Below are 17,159 nucleotides of genomic sequence, written 5' to 3' on the forward strand. Positions count from 1 at the left end.
TATTGCATGTTTATCACATTGATTCAAATAACAATTATTGCACAAATAGAGTGAGAATAGCTTGAATTTTCGGAATGTTTGGTGCGAGCAAGTTAAATTTTATTTGATTTTTCAGACATCTTTAAACATTCTGATGTGAAACAATGCAGGATTTGAAAATGTGCTGATTTAGACAATTCTGTGAAATTAATACACATTTCTTCTTAATGTGACGCCTTGCTTTTCTAATGAGAAAAAAAGACAAGTTTTGCACTCATAATAAAGTCCACAAAGATGGTTGTTCCTTTTTGTGGATAATTCAAGTTTGAAAATGAAACCACCAGAGCACATGTTGGAAGTTTGGTGTTGTTATTGTGCTTTGCATCTGGCAATTTGATTTGCACAATGGATGTGATTTCAACTTCCATTTTCCTCGTTTCAACAAATTTGTTTGTTGCAGCAAAACTGATGGATGCAGTTCGAGCCAATGCCAGACGAACTGGAAAGCATGTCAGATGTTTCAGTAAGACATTTCATCATTTTGTTGTTGTTTTGTTTTTTCAGAAAAGTTTGATGAGATTAAGCGATCTGAAGAAAATGTCCAAATTCAAAGCATTGAAGAGTTTTTTGCTCTTCTTGAGCATGGCGATGATAAAACGGTGAAATCCGCAATATCTTATATGGTTTTTATTAGGAAAGAAAATCGAATATCAATTCCTTCTCTTATAATTGAGAACCACGATCTATGGGTAGTCGCCCGTGAGGATCAAGGTTGTGAAATGGTGGAAAATTCTGAAATGCAATCGACAATTTCACAACAACTTAACCATAAACCAACAATTGGATAAAAAACGAGCTAACCAACTGAACAAGCGTTATCACATACTTTATTAACGCTTAGAAAAGGAATAAACAAGAACACCATAACTCGAAACACTTGTTTACATTGGTGGGAGTGAAACGGTGGTGGGCCAAAGAGAAGGAATTGATATTCGATTTTCTTTCCTAATAAAAGTGCATAAGCACCTTTATTGTCAAGAAAATCTTCAATCAATTCCTTCTCTTATAATTGAGAACACAAGTTAATTGGGAGATGATGAGACCATCATCAGAACAGCTTTCGTGATCGTCCTTTGCTTTTCCTCTGATTCCTTCCTTATTTGGGCCCTTGTTCTGATTATGAACTCTTTTACCTGTTCTGGCGGATCTCCTTTTCCTTCACTGGGCTCTTCAATCCTTGTAGGCCTCATTGGCTGTTCTTCCCCACTTCTTTGTTCTGCATTCTCTCGTTGACAAATAAAGCTATTGGCTTGTGGTTTAGTTGTTTTCTCATTTCCGCCTCTCTTCTTTGCTTCGGATCTTCTGTACATGGCTGTGCTGTCTGCATCCTCTCTGTTCGCTCTATCTTCTTGATCGTTTGTTGCAGAGGCAATAACGCGGGCCATTGATGATGCTAGGTTTGATCGAAAATAATGTTTGACCAACGTGTTTGTTCGTGGTGACAATCTTGCAAACCTTGCCACTTGTTCTGGGGGAATTCCTGCCATCGTCAGTGTTGAAAGGCTTGCTGCTTTGATCGAGTATGGTGTGAATCTCTTGGGCACTCCTGCATCATAAATCGCTTCCTTTGCGAGCTTCCGAATTCCTTCTACAGCTAACGGATGAAAGTTCTCTGTGTTAAGAAGCAATTTGTCTGTGTGACTGTTTTTCTCTTGGACTTTTTTCCACAATTCCTGGATCGCTGATGCGGGACAAATCAAACTCAGTTCTGGTAAGAACGGAACAGCAATCTCCGTGCGTGTGTTTGAGGTCTTCAACTTTGTGTCCAAATACACGCCTTCCTCCTCAAACCTGCTTTCCAACATATTGATCCTCTCGAGCTCCGTGAATCTACAAGCTGAAAACAACATCGTTAGAACAATCACTTTCATAGTGAGCTGTTTAAAGCTTAACCCTTCATTTGGTCCCAGGCCAGAAAAGAAATTAAGCACTATTCGAGGATTCCAAATGTCTCCTGTCTTCTTCTTTCTTGACTTGTCCGTCCTTCGGAACGATCTAAAAAGGGTACGAATAATAGGGATGTCTCCAAGGAAGGAAGAGAATACAATATTGGAGTAAAGCGATACTGCTGCCCTTGTCAATTGAAGGCAAGTTAACTTCATGCCACCGTTCCTAAGCGATAGAAACACATTTGCACAACATGCGGCCCACTCTTGAATAGACTCCGGTATTCTTCCATGTCCACACTCTCTCCATTGTTTTCCAAAATGAGCAAATCCATACAGATACACTCGCCATGTGCTCTTGGATATGCCTGCTCTGCACTCTTCTGCTAACGAGAAAGGGATTGATTTTTGTTCCAATGCATTCTTCCACCATTGTTCCCCATCGCGTAAGGTGCATTCAGCCAGATTATCCTCAATCGACCTGGTGGAAGACTCGCACCTGTCCATTGCATCGATGGACCCTTCCGCAGAACCTCCTTCTGATTCTTCCAAGTCCATTCCAAATGGGGAATGGACCTTAACAAGCTCTCCCAATTCTGTCCCTTCCAATTCGGCAGGAGTAATATCACTTGTGCTCTCTCCTGTCGTGCTTTCTGGATCGTCGGAATCACAAGCGGGATCGGTGGATGAGCTAACACGACTTCGTTCTTCCAGGGAAACATCAGTCCGTCTTCTGCAAGCTGACTTCCTATTCCGCACCATCTTCCCACTTTGCGATTGTGTTGCGCTGCAAACGCGTCCAGCGTTGGAGCAATGTTTAGTTTCGTCATTATCTTTTCCCATTCTTCGTCCTGCACCTCGTAGTCTCCTGCTCTCTCCAGTCGTGATAACGCATCTGCTCTTGTGTTCAGTACACCTGGAACATGTGACGCTCTCAACTCTATGCCTAGATCTTGTTTTAGTCTCCATAATTTCCTCAGCACTGGTCGAAGCTTCTTCCCTGCATTCCATCTGTTTATGTTGAACACCACGGATGTATTGTCCGATCTTAGGTGAAGAAAGGACACGTGATGTTCCTGAAGGATTGGTGAGAAGTGGCTCAGAGCAAGAAATACTGCCATTAGTTCCCTGAAATTGGATGATTGCTTTCTCACTCTGTGGGGGAACGGATTGTGCGCATCGAGGAGCTGGTTGTTCAAGAGGAGCGAAGCTCCCCAAGCCGTCTCCGATGCATCTGTTGTAAGAGTTGCATCCGGGGAAAATACTGGGATAAGTCTGCGACTTGGGTGTGCTCTCAACTTCGATATCCATTGCCGAATCTGTTGCAGGATTGACGCATTCAACCTCAATTTGCCTTTCCATCCTCTTTCCTTTATTCCTTTCTGGAGCATACGATGCATGGAGTGAAGCCATAGAGAAGCGTCTGGCTGAACAAACCGAACAGCATTGAGTTTTCCAATAAAGGAAGCCAGATCTTTCACTTTCACAATTCTTGCTTTTACACAATCCTTTTCCCATCTGCGACACAAGCGAGTCAGTGCTTCTTTTCTGTCTCTTGCAAGCCGAACCTTCATCTTCGACGAGTCCCACTCGAAGCCAAGGAAAGAAAACCTTCTTCTTGGTGTCAACTGGCTTTTCTCCTGGTTCACCAAAAGACCTAATTCCTCCAGAAACCTGATAATCTCTTTGGCGGCCTGTGCTAAGAATTCCTTGTTCTCGTGTAATATAAGGAAATCGTCCAAATATGCGATTACCCGAACATCCCATCGTTTCCTGATTTCTGAAGTCACCTTCCTCATCGCGTGCGTGAAAACTCTTGGGGCGTCTACGAAACCAAACGGCATTCCTCTGAATGTGTAGTCTTTTCCAGAAAATCTGAAAGCCAAATATGGTCTTAGGTCTTTGGAAACCGGAAGCAGATAGTAGGCCTGTTGCAAATCCACTGAGACTGCGTAATCTTTTCTTCTCAGCACACGCTCTACTGTCTTTTCGTTGTCGCATTTGAAGTGCGTCTTTATCAAGGCAGCGTTCAATCTCCGGCAATCCAGTATCTGCCTCCATGCTCCCGATTTCTTTCTGATCAAAAACACGTTGTTCCTGTGCCTCACCTCCTCTGACCTTATCTCCTCCACAATTCCTGTCTCTATCTGTTCCTGCAGAAGATCTGCGAACACCTTTCTTTGATCTTCGTTTGAGTGAACGGCTCCATCTCTGAACGGCATATCCCTTAGCTTCATTCTCATATGTTTGCTTTTCCACATCGCCTGCACGCCCTGTTTTATCAACTTGGCACCACCAATTCTTTCCCAAGCCTCTATGAAAAACTCCGTTCTTCCTCCAATCCTTGTCCTGCCCATGACTCCTTTCCTCGCTCCATCTCCCCTCTCTATTGTTGACCCCGACTTCGGCTGTAGTATCTCCAGTTCGTTGTGGTCCATCCATCTCTCTGCCGCTTTCCTTCTCGTGTTGCCTGTGAGCGGGGTCCTCTCCGAAAAAACTGTGAGCCCCAGATCTTTCTTGGGCCAGTGTAATTTCTTCTTGGAAGCCCCTGTGTTGCAGAGCTCCTCTCTCCTTTAGACCATAAGGAACTTGTTGACTTTCTGCTCGTTACTTTAACGGGGGTTGAGGAGCTTGTCGCTAATCTTGTCTCCTTTAAAATCTGCTCCTGGCGTTCGGTTAATAATCCCGTCACATTTTCTGATTTCATTTGCTCCGCCATCCGAAAACCAAATCTTCCTTGCAGCCTGGTTGTTCTCGCCTCCTGCAATGCCTTCGCTATAAGCAGTAACGCGTCAGCTCCCCTTTGTGCACTTTCCCGATGAGGGTCTGAGTCAGCCAAGCTCAGAAGCTGAGCCTTGAAAGCCTGATACAAACACAGCTCTATTCTATAACCCGCGGAATCCAACGCATCATTAAACCAATTGGCCGATTTTTGGAAGGGGGGAGGCGCTGGCTGCAATACTGGGCTTAGATCCTGAAGCGCGTATTCTTGTTCAATACTTTCTATTGAAAAGGCAGGAAGTTGAAGATCAAAAATGGATCTATTTGGTTCCTGACCGAAAATGCTATTAAAAACGTCAGCAGCCCTTTCGTGCAAGTCTGAGTCTGTTTCTTCTTCTGTGCTCTTTTCTTCGGTTGCTCTTGCCTCTGTTTCCGGAGGACTTGATTGAGAAGATACCGACGCAGAAGAAGGAATTGGTGGAAGGAGCGTTTGGACCCCAAGCTGGCTTTGCACCCCACCTGGCAGTGAGGCTGCTTCGGTTGCCGGTGTAAGTCCAGTTGTCTGCGGGAAAAATGGTGATTGCATCATGAATTCGATCATGGTGACTTCGAATAGATCGTGGTTCTCAATTATAAGAGAAGGAATTGATTGAAGATTTTCTTGACAATAAAGGTGCTTATGCACTTTTATTGAAATCAACGATGCAATTGAAAACGGGCACTTGTGTTTGGAGAATTCGATTTTATTGCTCAAGCGGATTGGCTTTTGCAAATTACTCAACTGCATGTGGATTTTTGAATACGACGAATGCACTTTGCACAAAAGATTCGAAAAGTTGGTGCTGGAAGAAGAAAACAAGAAAGGGGAAAAGAACGAAAAGCTGATGATCGACCTTTGTGAATGCTTTCTTGCTTTGTTTGAAGGAATTCCAGACACATCAAAGGATGCAGTTGCTATTAGTGTCCGTTGTGTGATGAAGGCTGCAATGAGTAAAGAGGAGGATGAGAAAACTCAAAAAGAAGTGGAAATGGCCTTGCTTGCTTTGAGCAATGCAAAATATTTTGATGTGTGAAAGTTTGTTCATTGATTCAATAATTCGTTTGTTGGTTTGTTGTCTTTTGAATAGTGTGACAACAGGGTTCAATTCCTTGATGAAAGTGCTGAAATCATCAAATATCACCAGGAGCATCACAACCTCACCAGACTTGCGTATCAATCTGCTTGGTGTTCCATTGTTAGTCAGGCAAGCAATGACGAGAAAATGGGGAAAACGGTTGAAAATGAACTGAATTTTTGCAAAGAGGCAGAAAGAGAATTGGATGAGCTGTTGAGGTGTGTGAATTGGAGGAAAAATGAAAAGGAGATAGATGAAAATTTTGAGGTTCGCCTGATGAAAAGATGGCTTCGAATAATCAACGCATATTTCTTCAAAAACACTTTGAGAGGAGATGAGGTTTTGAGGCTGATTGCATGTGTTGTGAGACTTTGTCAAACTGTTAAGAATTCAAGCAAAACAGCCTTTGGGAGTGGAATGTTCATTTTCCAAAAGATAATCAGAAGTTGCTTGGGGAACTTTGATTATTTGCTGAGAGGCGGAGCAATGGATTATCTTTTTCAGGAGCTGAGCCAACCGACATTCAGATGTGACACTTTTGGAGAGTGCATGCAGTTCTTTTCGGATCTGTCAATTGCGTTGCACGGAGAAAAAGTCAACACGAATGTTGAAGATGATGAAAGTGAACATTTGGATGAGTTTGAATGGGAAGGCGAAGGTGGTCAAGATGATGAATGTGATGAATACGATGATTGCGATGAAAATGGCAAAGAAATTGACAATGACGAAGTGATAAAGGCCGATGAAACTGAAAAACCCAATGGCACTGATGAGGCAAAGCAAATGTTGATAGAAAGAGTTATTCTGAATAAGTTTGAGGAAAAAGGGTTTGAAGATATTATCTTTATCTTCGAAACTTATCTTCCATGGTTAAAGTGTTATTCATTTGCATCAGGCGATGCAAGTGATTATTTCATTAGAAACTGAATCAGGAGATTCTGTTTGTGGATAGTGATTTTTTGTTTGTGTCTCATGAGAAGAGCATTCACGTTATCTGTACAGATGAGTTTGAATCTGAGTTTATTGTTTCATTCATTTACATTGTTGATGCATTTTCTTCTTTTGTTTTCCTCTTTTATAATCTGATAATTGTTGATTTCAAGTTGTGTATGTTAAATTATGAAACTCTCTTGAAAGGATTGAATTTCATGTTTTCAAACAAGCAGTTCACAAAATGAGAGAATAGGAAATTCATTTTTTTTTTTAATTTCAACATTGAACAATTATTTTTGTATTACAGCTTTCTTTTGGCTTTTATTCACAAAGTTTGTAGAAAATCTGAAAAATAAATGACTGCTCTATTCTTAAAAAAGAAATCAAAAAATTGAACGAAAAAAGATTTGATTGTTTGGCAACACAATGAGTTCATTTGAAAAATGAAGATAATTCTGTGTGGACGATATTTGCACACAACGAATATCTTTCCTTACACAAAAAATAATGATTGGGAAGAATTAATCAAAAAGGAAAATGTTATTATTTCAAAAAGATATTCTAATAGTGTAAGAAGAGTTTTATTTTGTCTGATATTTGTGATCTTTTTGTTGCATCAACGATAATTTCGGAATGAAAACTATCGTGCAGTTTTTTGAGTTATCTTTGTTTATTTTTCATTTTTTTTATATTTCACTCATCGAAATTATTGTATCATAAATCGTTTTCATTGATTGAAAGCTGACCGGCAATTTTTTATTGATTTTTTGATAAACAGCTTCAGCATTTCTTTCATGATTGAAAATCGTTTTTTATTATTATTCTAATTATTGTAAAGAATTTCTTTAATCAAAAGTTTTTTTCTCATTTTTCAAATAAGCTTGATAAGAAAAATGATATAATTCTGTTTTTATAATGGAATACATGTGGCTGAACCTTTTTGAAATTAAACTTTCGTTCAAGTCTTGATCAAAATTTTGTTTTCAGTAGGATTTTGAAAAAAAAAAGAGTTTGAACTGAAAATACTTTTTGTTTATGATATAGCTATTGCAAAAACAAATTTTGAATAAAATCCCATTGAGATTAAATTTTTGATCAAAACTCGAACGAAAGTATGATTTGAAAAGGATCAGCCATGTAATCTACAAGATCAACAAAATAAAATATTTTTTTTCACGAATTCTTGCAGTTAATATAAAAATGTCACACTCAACGACATAGAGAAAATTTAAATTTGTAAATATTCGAAGATTTGAATTCAAGTTTAATGTGACAGATCGATTATTAGTATTCATTTAAAAATATGATGTTTCATATCATCTGAAGATAAAGTATTATCAACGTTTCAAAAAGAAAAACACATTTTTTCAAAAAATGAAAATGCAGAATAATAGCAATAATCTCATTTTTATCGTTATCGTTTTGATTGAATTTTTCAATATTTAAAAAAATTGTTATTATCTGAAAAAATACAGCATTTGGATTGCTCCAAGTGCAAGCAATTCATGAGTTCAGTTTATGAAGTCATAGTTATGAAATAAACTGAAAAAAGTGTTGAGTGTCACTCTTCATTTTTTATTCTTTCTGTTTATAAAACCTCTTTTTGACATGTTTTTTTGATATTATCTTTAAAGAGAAAAAAGATTTTTATTCGAGCAAGTGGGTGATTGTTTTTGAGATCATAACTTTTTTCGGGTTTTTTTTATTATTATTCATTGTCATTTGATCAACAATTCTCATTGTTACATAAATTGCTAATCTCTCGTTTCAAGAGACATTGTTTAACTAGAAAAAAATTGAGGAGTAGTCAATAAATTTATCTTTCACTTTTCAGTGTTTTTTTGGCATAGGTGTATTTAAGGTCCTTTTCCAATTCTTGATTATTCTTTAAAACATTATGATAAATAAAAAGTAGAATTAATAATAAAACATTTGTATGGACTGGAATTTTGAAATTCTTTTTGATCCTTGAGAAAAAACAATTTTTAAAAATCACCCATATATCTGAGTGTTTTTTCAAAATTTTAATTAAAATTGATAATTTTGAAACAAAAAGTAGATGAAATGTTATTAATTGTAATATTGTCCTTTTCAATAATTAAAATTTGGAATTAAAACATTTAAAAAAAATAAATTAAAAAATTTAAATATTTTGATCAATCCCACAATTAAATTTTTTATATCCAAAAAATAAGAATTGCTTTTTTTATTTCACACAATGTTGAAGTTTTCTGATGTCACGTTATCTTCGCCTTATATATTCAAACTTTTATAAGCAGGTGATGCCATGTTGAAATTCACTCGAACTGCTTTTTCATAGCTTTATTGAATTTCAAAGGATGTTTTTGTTAATATTCATTGATTTTCTTCTCAAATATGCATTGGTGAACGATCACTATTGATAATGAATATTTTTTTTATAAGATTAGAACTTTTATTAAGTTCATTTGATATGTTATGATTTATTCATTTTCAATTTATTGCTTTTTTCGGAAAAATGCCGAAGATAATTGTTTTCTTTTTGTTCATTAAAAGTAACTTTTCATATATTTGTAGTTTTTTTATTTATAAAATGAATCGATTTGAAATATCAATACATTTTAACATAATTTAAAAATGTTAATAAAAATTGTGAAAACAGTTTCTTTCACTCCAAAATGTAAATTGTTATTTCATTGAACGCATACCATGTGCTCTTTTTCAAGGCATATTCTATCAAACAGATGTTTCAATTGTTGGATCATTTAATAATAATTACAAAAATTTTGTAAATTCAATGATAACAATGAACTCAGTCAACTTTATTTCCTTATTCAAAAATTGCATCACTCCTCCTCCTCCTCATCATCATCTTCTTCTTCTTCTTCTTTGACTTGTTCATGCGAACAACGCACTCTGAAAGCAACACAACAGCTACATGAAACAGAAACTGGAACAGGTCCATCACCACAGAAAGAGAAATTGATATCGACGACGAAAATGAATAAAGGCAACGGACAAGCACGCACTCATTAAGAATGTCATCATCATCATCACCACCATCACCACATCTATCGCAGCAATCAAGGCAGCAAACAGCGCAACAAGTTCCAGCAAATGCTGCGGCAACAATCTCAACAACAATCTCGGCAGCAGCCACAATTGCCGTCTAACCATCATCATCATCATCATTCAGAGGGAGTCAGCAGGCAGCATCGCAGGCACAACTGCTCTGATGATCATTCACACGGAACTGAGACGGCTGCATCGTCTTGTTCCCCCAGGAACAAAGCGAAGCGGATGAGCATAATTGTACCTGCAGAGCAGCTGTTTGCGAGCGAGTATAGGTTTGAGAAGGAATCTCTTCCGCCCTCTCCTTTTCCGAAGGACAACCCACAGTTTGTGAGCACGCTAGCAGCAGAAACAGGGGCAGAGACAGATGCAGAAGCCAAAGCAGAGACAGACATCGGACGCGAAGGGGATGGGCCTGGTTTGGTCAAAAGTGAAACGCTATTGTTATCTAATTCTTCCTCCTCTTCCTCCTCTTCTTTGCCACTTCGGTTGCTTCAACAACAGAATGCGCATCTTTGTGCTTAGACAATCCTTTGCCAGGCTGCTCGGCAACTCCTGAGCTTGCTGACCAATCCCTTTCATTTTCTCCACCTCCCCTTCCGCCACATGCACCACCTCTCTCTTCTCTTCCTCTTCTTCTTCTTCTTCTTTTTCTCCTCCTCCTCTCTCTCTCTCTATTTCTTTCTTTCTTTCATCGCTCTTTTGGTGACATCTTCGTTGTCACAATCTCAATCAGCTTCAGATCTTTTTTTACTGTGTCATTCACAACCTCTCTCAGATCTTCTGCTTCATTCTTAACTTTCTTCCATGGAATAATGAATACAATCGAAACAAAAAGAACAATTAGAAACATCACAACCAATATTACAACAACAATCTGCCATATGGACATTTCTTTATTTCCACCTTCCACGATTCTTTCGTCAACTTTTGCATCAATTTAACTTGCATTCTTCAAAATAAATGTATGTGTTGATGAAGGAGATTCTGCATTTCCAAATAAAATATATGCACTGATTTCTATTTCATTTCCACAACTACTGATCAGATCCTTTGCCACGCTCCCTTCAACTTCTCTTTCTGACAAGAATCCATTTGAATCAAACTCATGTTTTTCAATCTCTTTTTCTTCTCCCTTCCTCTTCACAACTGAGAATGACAGATTGCATGGAACAAGAAGCATTCCTTTGAATATCAGCTTCATTCTATCTGTCTCTTCTTTTGTTTCCACAGACTCCAGCACAGGAATAAAAAATGATGATGCCCTCTCCGACGCAATCCCTTCCAGCTTGCAACCTTCGCTCAGCATCCATAACGATGAATTATCCTTCACCCCGTCTCCTCCTTTCAAGCTCACCACATTCAATGTTCCTGAATCTGAGCAGATGATATTTCTTCTCAGTGATGGATATCCTTCAATTGATGGATTATTGTTCATAAATTCTCCTTTCTCAATATTCATATTTCCTCCGCTCATTGTTATTCCGCCTTCTGGTGAATTTGTGATTGTTGAAACTTTCATTACCATAGAACTCTTCACAACATCCACAAGAGATCCAGACCATCTGCACGTCTCTTCTTCCACATTCAAATTCTTCTCATTTCTTTCCTTTGAATTCTTATCAAAAATGCAACTATCCATTTTCACATCTGTGCAATCCTCCATTTTCATCAATTTCCCTTTTGTGGTCTTTGAACTGACTCCACCTATTGTGCAATTTGTCAATTGCACTGTCTTTTTCATTGACAAGCAAGATATCAATGATTCTTCATTTTCATTAACTGAAATATTTTTTGTATTGAAATCTTTAATTGTTAATTGTCCACATTCGTTTATATTTATCAGAAAAGTTTTAATTGTTGAATTGGATATTGTTAATAAATAAATAACTGATGGAAGTGGAGAAGAAAGATACAAAGCTGATTCACGAAGTATTAGATTTTTCACTTTGAATTCCATAAGTTGTAATTCTCCTTTTGCCACATCAAAAATGTGAAATGGAATATTTGCAAAATTAACATTTCCTCCTTCATTCGATTGCTTTGAGTCAAATGAACAATTCATAATTTCAAGAATTCCTCCTTCTGGTGATATCAGTGATTCGTGAAAAGAGTTGAAAAACGGATCAAACACAAAGTTCACTCTCAGCATTGAGACTGTTCCTGCTGTTGTTATCAACGCCTCTTTTGATCTTGGAATCTCTGATTCCACTTCAACTTCACACATCTCTCTGTTCTTCGAATTCAAACTCATTTCCTTCAGATTTATCTCTCCTTCAATCATGCTCTTTGCCACAATGAAAATCAGACGAACACGTTATGATGACAGATGCAAAAGACTATGAACAATCGAATAACAAGGAAATTCATCGCTTCCACACCCCATTGTGTCATGCCCACCAGTCGCACAGGCACCTCTATCCACTTCAGTTCAACAAGAAACACTCGAAGATCCATTTCCCCATATTTTCCATCTTCCCAACAAATGCATTTCCATCCTCCTTGAATTCTGAGTAATCAAATGCAAAACGCTCTGTATTCATTCTGTTTACCAGATTGTTGCTCGTCACAATCATGTTCCTCCCAACTGTTGCTGAGCAGCCAGAAAACAATGTCGATGAAAGCTGAAATGCTTCTCCATTAGAAGTGCAATCCAAATATATTCCTCCTCCTTTTCCTCCCTCACTCATATTCTCACAAACACATCCGGTAAATGAACTATTTTCAATTGTCACATATCCTCCCTCTTCCAACAGTATCTTCAGTGCTCCTCCTTCTTTGCTCTTTTCTGATAATGCCCCTTCAATTAAACTTCCCTTCATTACCAATCCAACTCCAACACTCTCTCCAAACACGGCTGCTTCTCCACTTCCATCAATCTCCAATCTTTGCAGTGAACAATTTAAAAGTTTCACCTTGTATTCCTGTTCATTAATATTTGCTGATGAAAGAGAGAACGAAAATAACGAGACTGTTGATTTCACATCTGAAATCGTGACAAACTCCAGCTCAACCATCATTTCTGTCGATTTGATTAAGAAAAATGTAATTGTGTTTTGCTTTCCTCCTGCCACACTCATTGCGCAGTTCTTCATATACAATTCGCCATTTTGAGTGTTTGATTCGATCACTGATGCGATTGTTTTTCTAAAACAAGATGGAATAATAATCCCAACGAACATCATTTCTTTTTAACCTTGCGCTATTTTTGTATAATTTTCACTCAAATCGGCTATACCATTTAACATCTATCCTTTTTAAGAATAAAATAAATAATATTTTATGAGTTTTGTCAAAAATTTTAATGAAACAGTGTTTATTAATGATAAGAATGTTTCGCACACTTTGTAAAATGCTTCTTTATCAATATCACCGTGGTTTATGGCGTATAACCAACAGCTGCACTAAAATAATCATCCTTAAAATCATAAACAAAATTCATAAAAATTTGAATGAGATATTAATTATTATTCATCACACACTTTTAAACTATATTTATATATATGATTTGTTATATGTTCGCAAGCGGAGGTTCAATTCACGACGAAAGAAACTAATTTCTTATTTTTTGGATATCAAAAATATAATTGTGGGAATGATCAAAATATTTTAATTTTTTAATTTATTTTTTCAAATGTTTTATTTTTTGAAAAATCATTAATATAATAAGAGTATATAATAATTAATAACATTTCATCTACTTTTTGTTTCAAAATTATCAATTTTTATTAAAAATTTGAAAAATTACTCATATTTATGGGTGATTTTGGAAAATAGTTTTTTCTCAAGGATCAAAAAGAATTTCAAAAATCCAGTCCATACAAATGTTTTATTATTAATTCTACTTTTTATTTATCATAATGTTTTAAAGAATAATCAAGAATTGGAAAAGGACCTTAAATACACATATGCCGTTTTTTTATGAATATTCATAACAAATATTCCTAAAGAAATTTCTGATAGAAAAAATATGATTTCAAAAACAATCACCCAAGTGTTTGGAGGAAAAACGTTATCAGTATTTGGTATGATAACCAGAAAAGAATTGGATGACAGGAGATAATTGTGACGATTAATGAAGCTCTGTGAAAATTGAAAAAAAGAATTGTCAAAAAAAATTAAATGAAATATAGATTTTTGTTTAAGTCGAAAGGTCAAAAGGCAAAGGCAGAGGTCCAGGTGATTGATCAAAGAAGATAATTTTTATTTAAAAAAACTAAATTTCATCCAAATAGATAAAAAGATCAATTCAAATGATTGGATATCGGATCAATGACAAAGCTCATATCGTATCATATGCAATATAGCCAGTCACAGAACATGGTTTTTTTTCTTTTTCTTTTCTTTCTTTCTTTTTTTTCTTATAATGAGGGTTTTACAAATTCCTTTGAAGGATATTGTGAAGTTTTGAATTTCTTTTTCCATCAGCCAGAAAAAAAATGATATATTCAGCAAATTGAATTGCAATATTTTTGTTTCAATGCACATTGCCTTAACATATGAGGGGAAATTATGTCTTTCAAGCTTTTTTTGCACAAGGCATTGAAAAATAACTTCTCTCATAACTTTGTTTCGCTTTCTCAGATTTCAGCATTAATTTGATTTTCATATTCGTAAACAGGCATCGTTGAAATCAAAACATAAAGCGTTATGTCATTTCATGAATGTCGAAAAATCAACCAATTTTTATTGTGTTTTTTGAAATAATAAATTTAATGAAAATTCCTGAAGTTAAATATTTTGCCCCATATAACGAAAAGAATAAAAAATAATCATATTTTTAAGTCCGTGATGAACTGATTTAAGAAACAATGAAAAAAATTTTCGAAATTAATGATTATTTTTGAAACCATAATTTTTTTTCAAAATTTTGGAATGATTTTTAGCAAAAAATATTTTTAAAATAAACAATTAAAAATCAAAACGTCATTTTCATAGAATATTGAAATGTTTTTGTATCAAATGTTGGTTTTCGAATCGATTGTGATTTTTTCAACTCTTTCTCAAAAACTATTTCAAAAAATTAACACCCTTTTATAAAGATATAATATCAAAAATTATAACCTTAATCAATGAAGATGTTTCTGATTTCAATGCTATTTTTCATGAAAATAGAAATGATAATGATTTCGATCCGTTTGGAGCAGAAGATGAAAATAAGCTTTAAAGTTTGTATTTCTTCCTCATCTTTTCATAATTTATTATATGTTGGAAACTTCCTTTCATATGGGTGATTATTTTTGAAGTCATAACTTTTTTCGGAGTGTGAATAATTTATTGGTTTTCTGCTATTTGCTCAAAAGTTTAAATAAAAATGTTCCGTGCTTTTCAATTGTGACAAACGCTGATATTTGAGATAAAAATAAAATGCAATAATCTATTTGTTGTATTTCCACATTTCAGAATTCATTCAAAAACATTTGATGCTTTTTTTCATTCCGAAATTGAACACAGAAAAAATCTGATTTCAAAAATAATAACCCATATATATCCAAAGACGCTTCAATTTTTTTTTCAATAATAATTCTATCATAAAACAAATTCCTCCATTTTTCAACAAAAGAAGAAATAAATTTTGTGTTCTCATGGTGACTTTTGTGAAAAAATAACATAAATTCTTTTGTTTTGGAAGCGCTCCCATTAACCCAAAAATAAGGTTGATCCAGTTTCTTGAGATTCAGTTGATAGATATGCTTTTCATAAACAAAAAATGAGGAAAAAAAAAAAAAAAAAAAAAAAAAAAAAAAAAAAAAAAAAAAAAAAGAGAGAGAGAGAGAGAGATAAGTTATTTTTTTGTTGAACATTTTTCATGAAGCAAATAATTCCATCCCATATTCGTTTTACGTGACAAAATTGTTTTACGAACATCTTTTAATTTGATGGGATTGATTACGTCAAAGATTTGGAGAATTTTTGGAACATCAAAAAGAAATTTGCACATGATAGGTTTTGAAGGTTTGCATGTTTGAATTTGTCTTTTTTTTGAAAGATGTTCATTCAACTTTTTTTTAAACATCTCAATGGCAGACGCTGGAAAAACTTCAATTTTGCGCAAGCTCATTCCAAATGAATTTGTTCAAATAATTCCAATACTCGGAGCCAATTTAGAAGAAGTTCGTTACAAAAGATTAACATTCACTAATATGGATATTGGAGGAAGCCAGAGAATAAGACGATTAGAGTATCACCTGTGCGAGAAAAAAGATGTGATTATCTTTGTTATAGACAGCACGGAGGTTTCTCGCCTTGCTTGCTCAACAATGGAGTGCAGAGATTGCGTGAAAGATGAGCTTCACGATTTACTTAAACAAAAAGAAACAGGAAATGTTCCTCTTTTGATATATGCGAACAAGCAAGATCTGAGCGGGGCTGTCAGTCCAGAATATATTCTGGAGAAGCTGGAACTTGATAGTCTTTGTGCAGGAAGATCTTGGCACATTCAGCCTTGCTCTGCTTTGACAGGAGATGGACTTTTCGACGGATTAAAATGGCTTGAGTACGAGATTGCTCTCGAACGAAAATAGAATAATTACGCAAAGTGTTTTTTTTTTCACTTTTATTTTTTGTGGAAGAAGTTGTTTAGAGGGATTGTTTTGAATTGGATTGGATTAAAATTTTTTGTTTATTGAATGCTTAATTCGTGCTTTTAATGCTGAACGTTGAAGCGAAACTTTCAGTTGTTTTTTTCCTTAGATTTCTTTTCCTTTTCCTTTTTCATTTCCTTCTTTTTTGAAATAAGTGTTTTACTCTTTGTGTGCTTTTCGTCTTCTATTTGAGCAAAATGTTGTATTTTTATTGATGGCTGTCATTTTTGCTGCCTTGCCTTTTTCAAACAAAACGCTGGACTTTTTTTTAATTGACTCTGCAAAGAGGTTGTTTGTGCCTTTGTATTCTGTTCTTTAAACTTTTTGTTCATTTTTTGTGACGAATTTGAAAGGCTTGATTTTTGTATTTCATAAATAAAGCTTGATGTTAATGAATTTGATTCAATTTGATAAAGAAAAGGTATTTCCCCTTTCTTTGCTTTTCACTTCATTTTTGAAAATGTTTTTAATAATTTTGATTTTGATAATCGATAACAGCCATTTTATGGCTGATAATATCGAGGAAGTTTTTCGTCAATTTTGAACTGGCTCATTAAATTGAATTTTAAAACGCTATTTTTTTTTGGATTTTTATTGTGAGAGTCTTTCATCTGGAAAAAAAGAAAAGAAATCAAGTTCAAAATGTGAGTTAAATTCAAATGGCCACTGAGTGTGTCGAAAGAGAAAGATTACTTGATATCACGAAGAAAACGAAAAAAATGTGTTTCCTTCTGTTCTGGATGAGTTCTGCTTTTGTGTTCTGTTTTCACATTCAAACAGAGGATCGCCCACTCACAACGAGGTTATTGGAGAAGAAAGGCTCGATGAGA

The 17,159-nt window shown here is 35.5% G+C and overlaps 5 protein-coding genes across 5 annotated transcripts; 3 read left to right on the forward strand and 2 right to left on the reverse strand.

Moving 5' to 3' along the window:
- Window positions 1-5,431: 5,431 nt before the first annotated feature.
- MONOS_16249 (uncharacterized protein) lies at window positions 5,432-6,713 on the forward strand (the record flags this gene model as incomplete). Its single annotated transcript, XM_067869161.1, has 3 exons — window positions 5,432-5,713; window positions 5,774-6,573; window positions 6,638-6,713. The coding sequence occupies 3 exons, from the start codon at window positions 5,432-5,434 to the stop codon at window positions 6,711-6,713; spliced, it is 1,158 nt and encodes a 385-aa protein (XP_067727612.1).
- Window positions 6,714-9,790: 3,077 nt separating this feature from the next.
- MONOS_16250 (uncharacterized protein) lies at window positions 9,791-10,270 on the forward strand (the record flags this gene model as incomplete). The annotated part of the gene is made up of 1 exon (XM_067869163.1): window positions 9,791-10,270. The coding sequence occupies one exon, from the start codon at window positions 9,791-9,793 to the stop codon at window positions 10,268-10,270; it is 480 nt and encodes a 159-aa protein (XP_067727613.1).
- A 415-nt stretch (window positions 10,271-10,685) lies between these two features.
- Window positions 10,686-11,489, reverse strand: MONOS_16251 (uncharacterized protein; the record flags this gene model as incomplete). Its single annotated transcript, XM_067869164.1, has 1 exon — window positions 10,686-11,489. One exon carries the CDS (start codon window positions 11,487-11,489, stop codon window positions 10,686-10,688), a length of 804 nt encoding a protein of 267 aa, XP_067727614.1.
- Window positions 11,490-12,171: 682 nt separating this feature from the next.
- MONOS_16252 (uncharacterized protein) lies at window positions 12,172-12,765 on the reverse strand (the record flags this gene model as incomplete). The annotated part of the gene is made up of 1 exon (XM_067869165.1): window positions 12,172-12,765. One exon carries the CDS (start codon window positions 12,763-12,765, stop codon window positions 12,172-12,174), a length of 594 nt encoding a protein of 197 aa, XP_067727615.1.
- A 2,826-nt stretch (window positions 12,766-15,591) lies between these two features.
- On the forward strand, window positions 15,592-16,892 carry MONOS_1838 (Arf1m). Its single transcript, XM_067871395.1, has 2 exons — window positions 15,592-15,700; window positions 15,773-16,892. Exons 1-2 carry the CDS (start codon window positions 15,625-15,627, stop codon window positions 16,267-16,269), a joined length of 573 nt encoding a protein of 190 aa, XP_067727616.1. The 5' UTR covers window positions 15,592-15,624; the 3' UTR covers window positions 16,270-16,892.
- The last annotated feature ends 267 nt before the right edge of the window (window positions 16,893-17,159 follow it).

This window comes from Monocercomonoides exilis, assembly GCF_001643675.1.
Source record: "Monocercomonoides exilis strain PA203 chromosome Unknown scaffold22-1379369, whole genome shotgun sequence".
Taxonomy (NCBI): Eukaryota; Preaxostyla; order Oxymonadida; family Polymastigidae; genus Monocercomonoides; species Monocercomonoides exilis.

Excerpts from the sequence above, each read along its gene's own strand:
- MONOS_1838 (XM_067871395.1), top strand. The coding sequence starts at position 15,625 with ATGGGATTGATTACGTCAAAGATTTGGAGAATTTTTGGAACATCAAAA. Across the intron at positions 15,701-15,772 it reads GCACATGATAGGTTTTGAAG|ACGCTGGAAAAACTTCAATT; the intron begins GTTTGCATGTTT and ends TCTCAATGGCAG.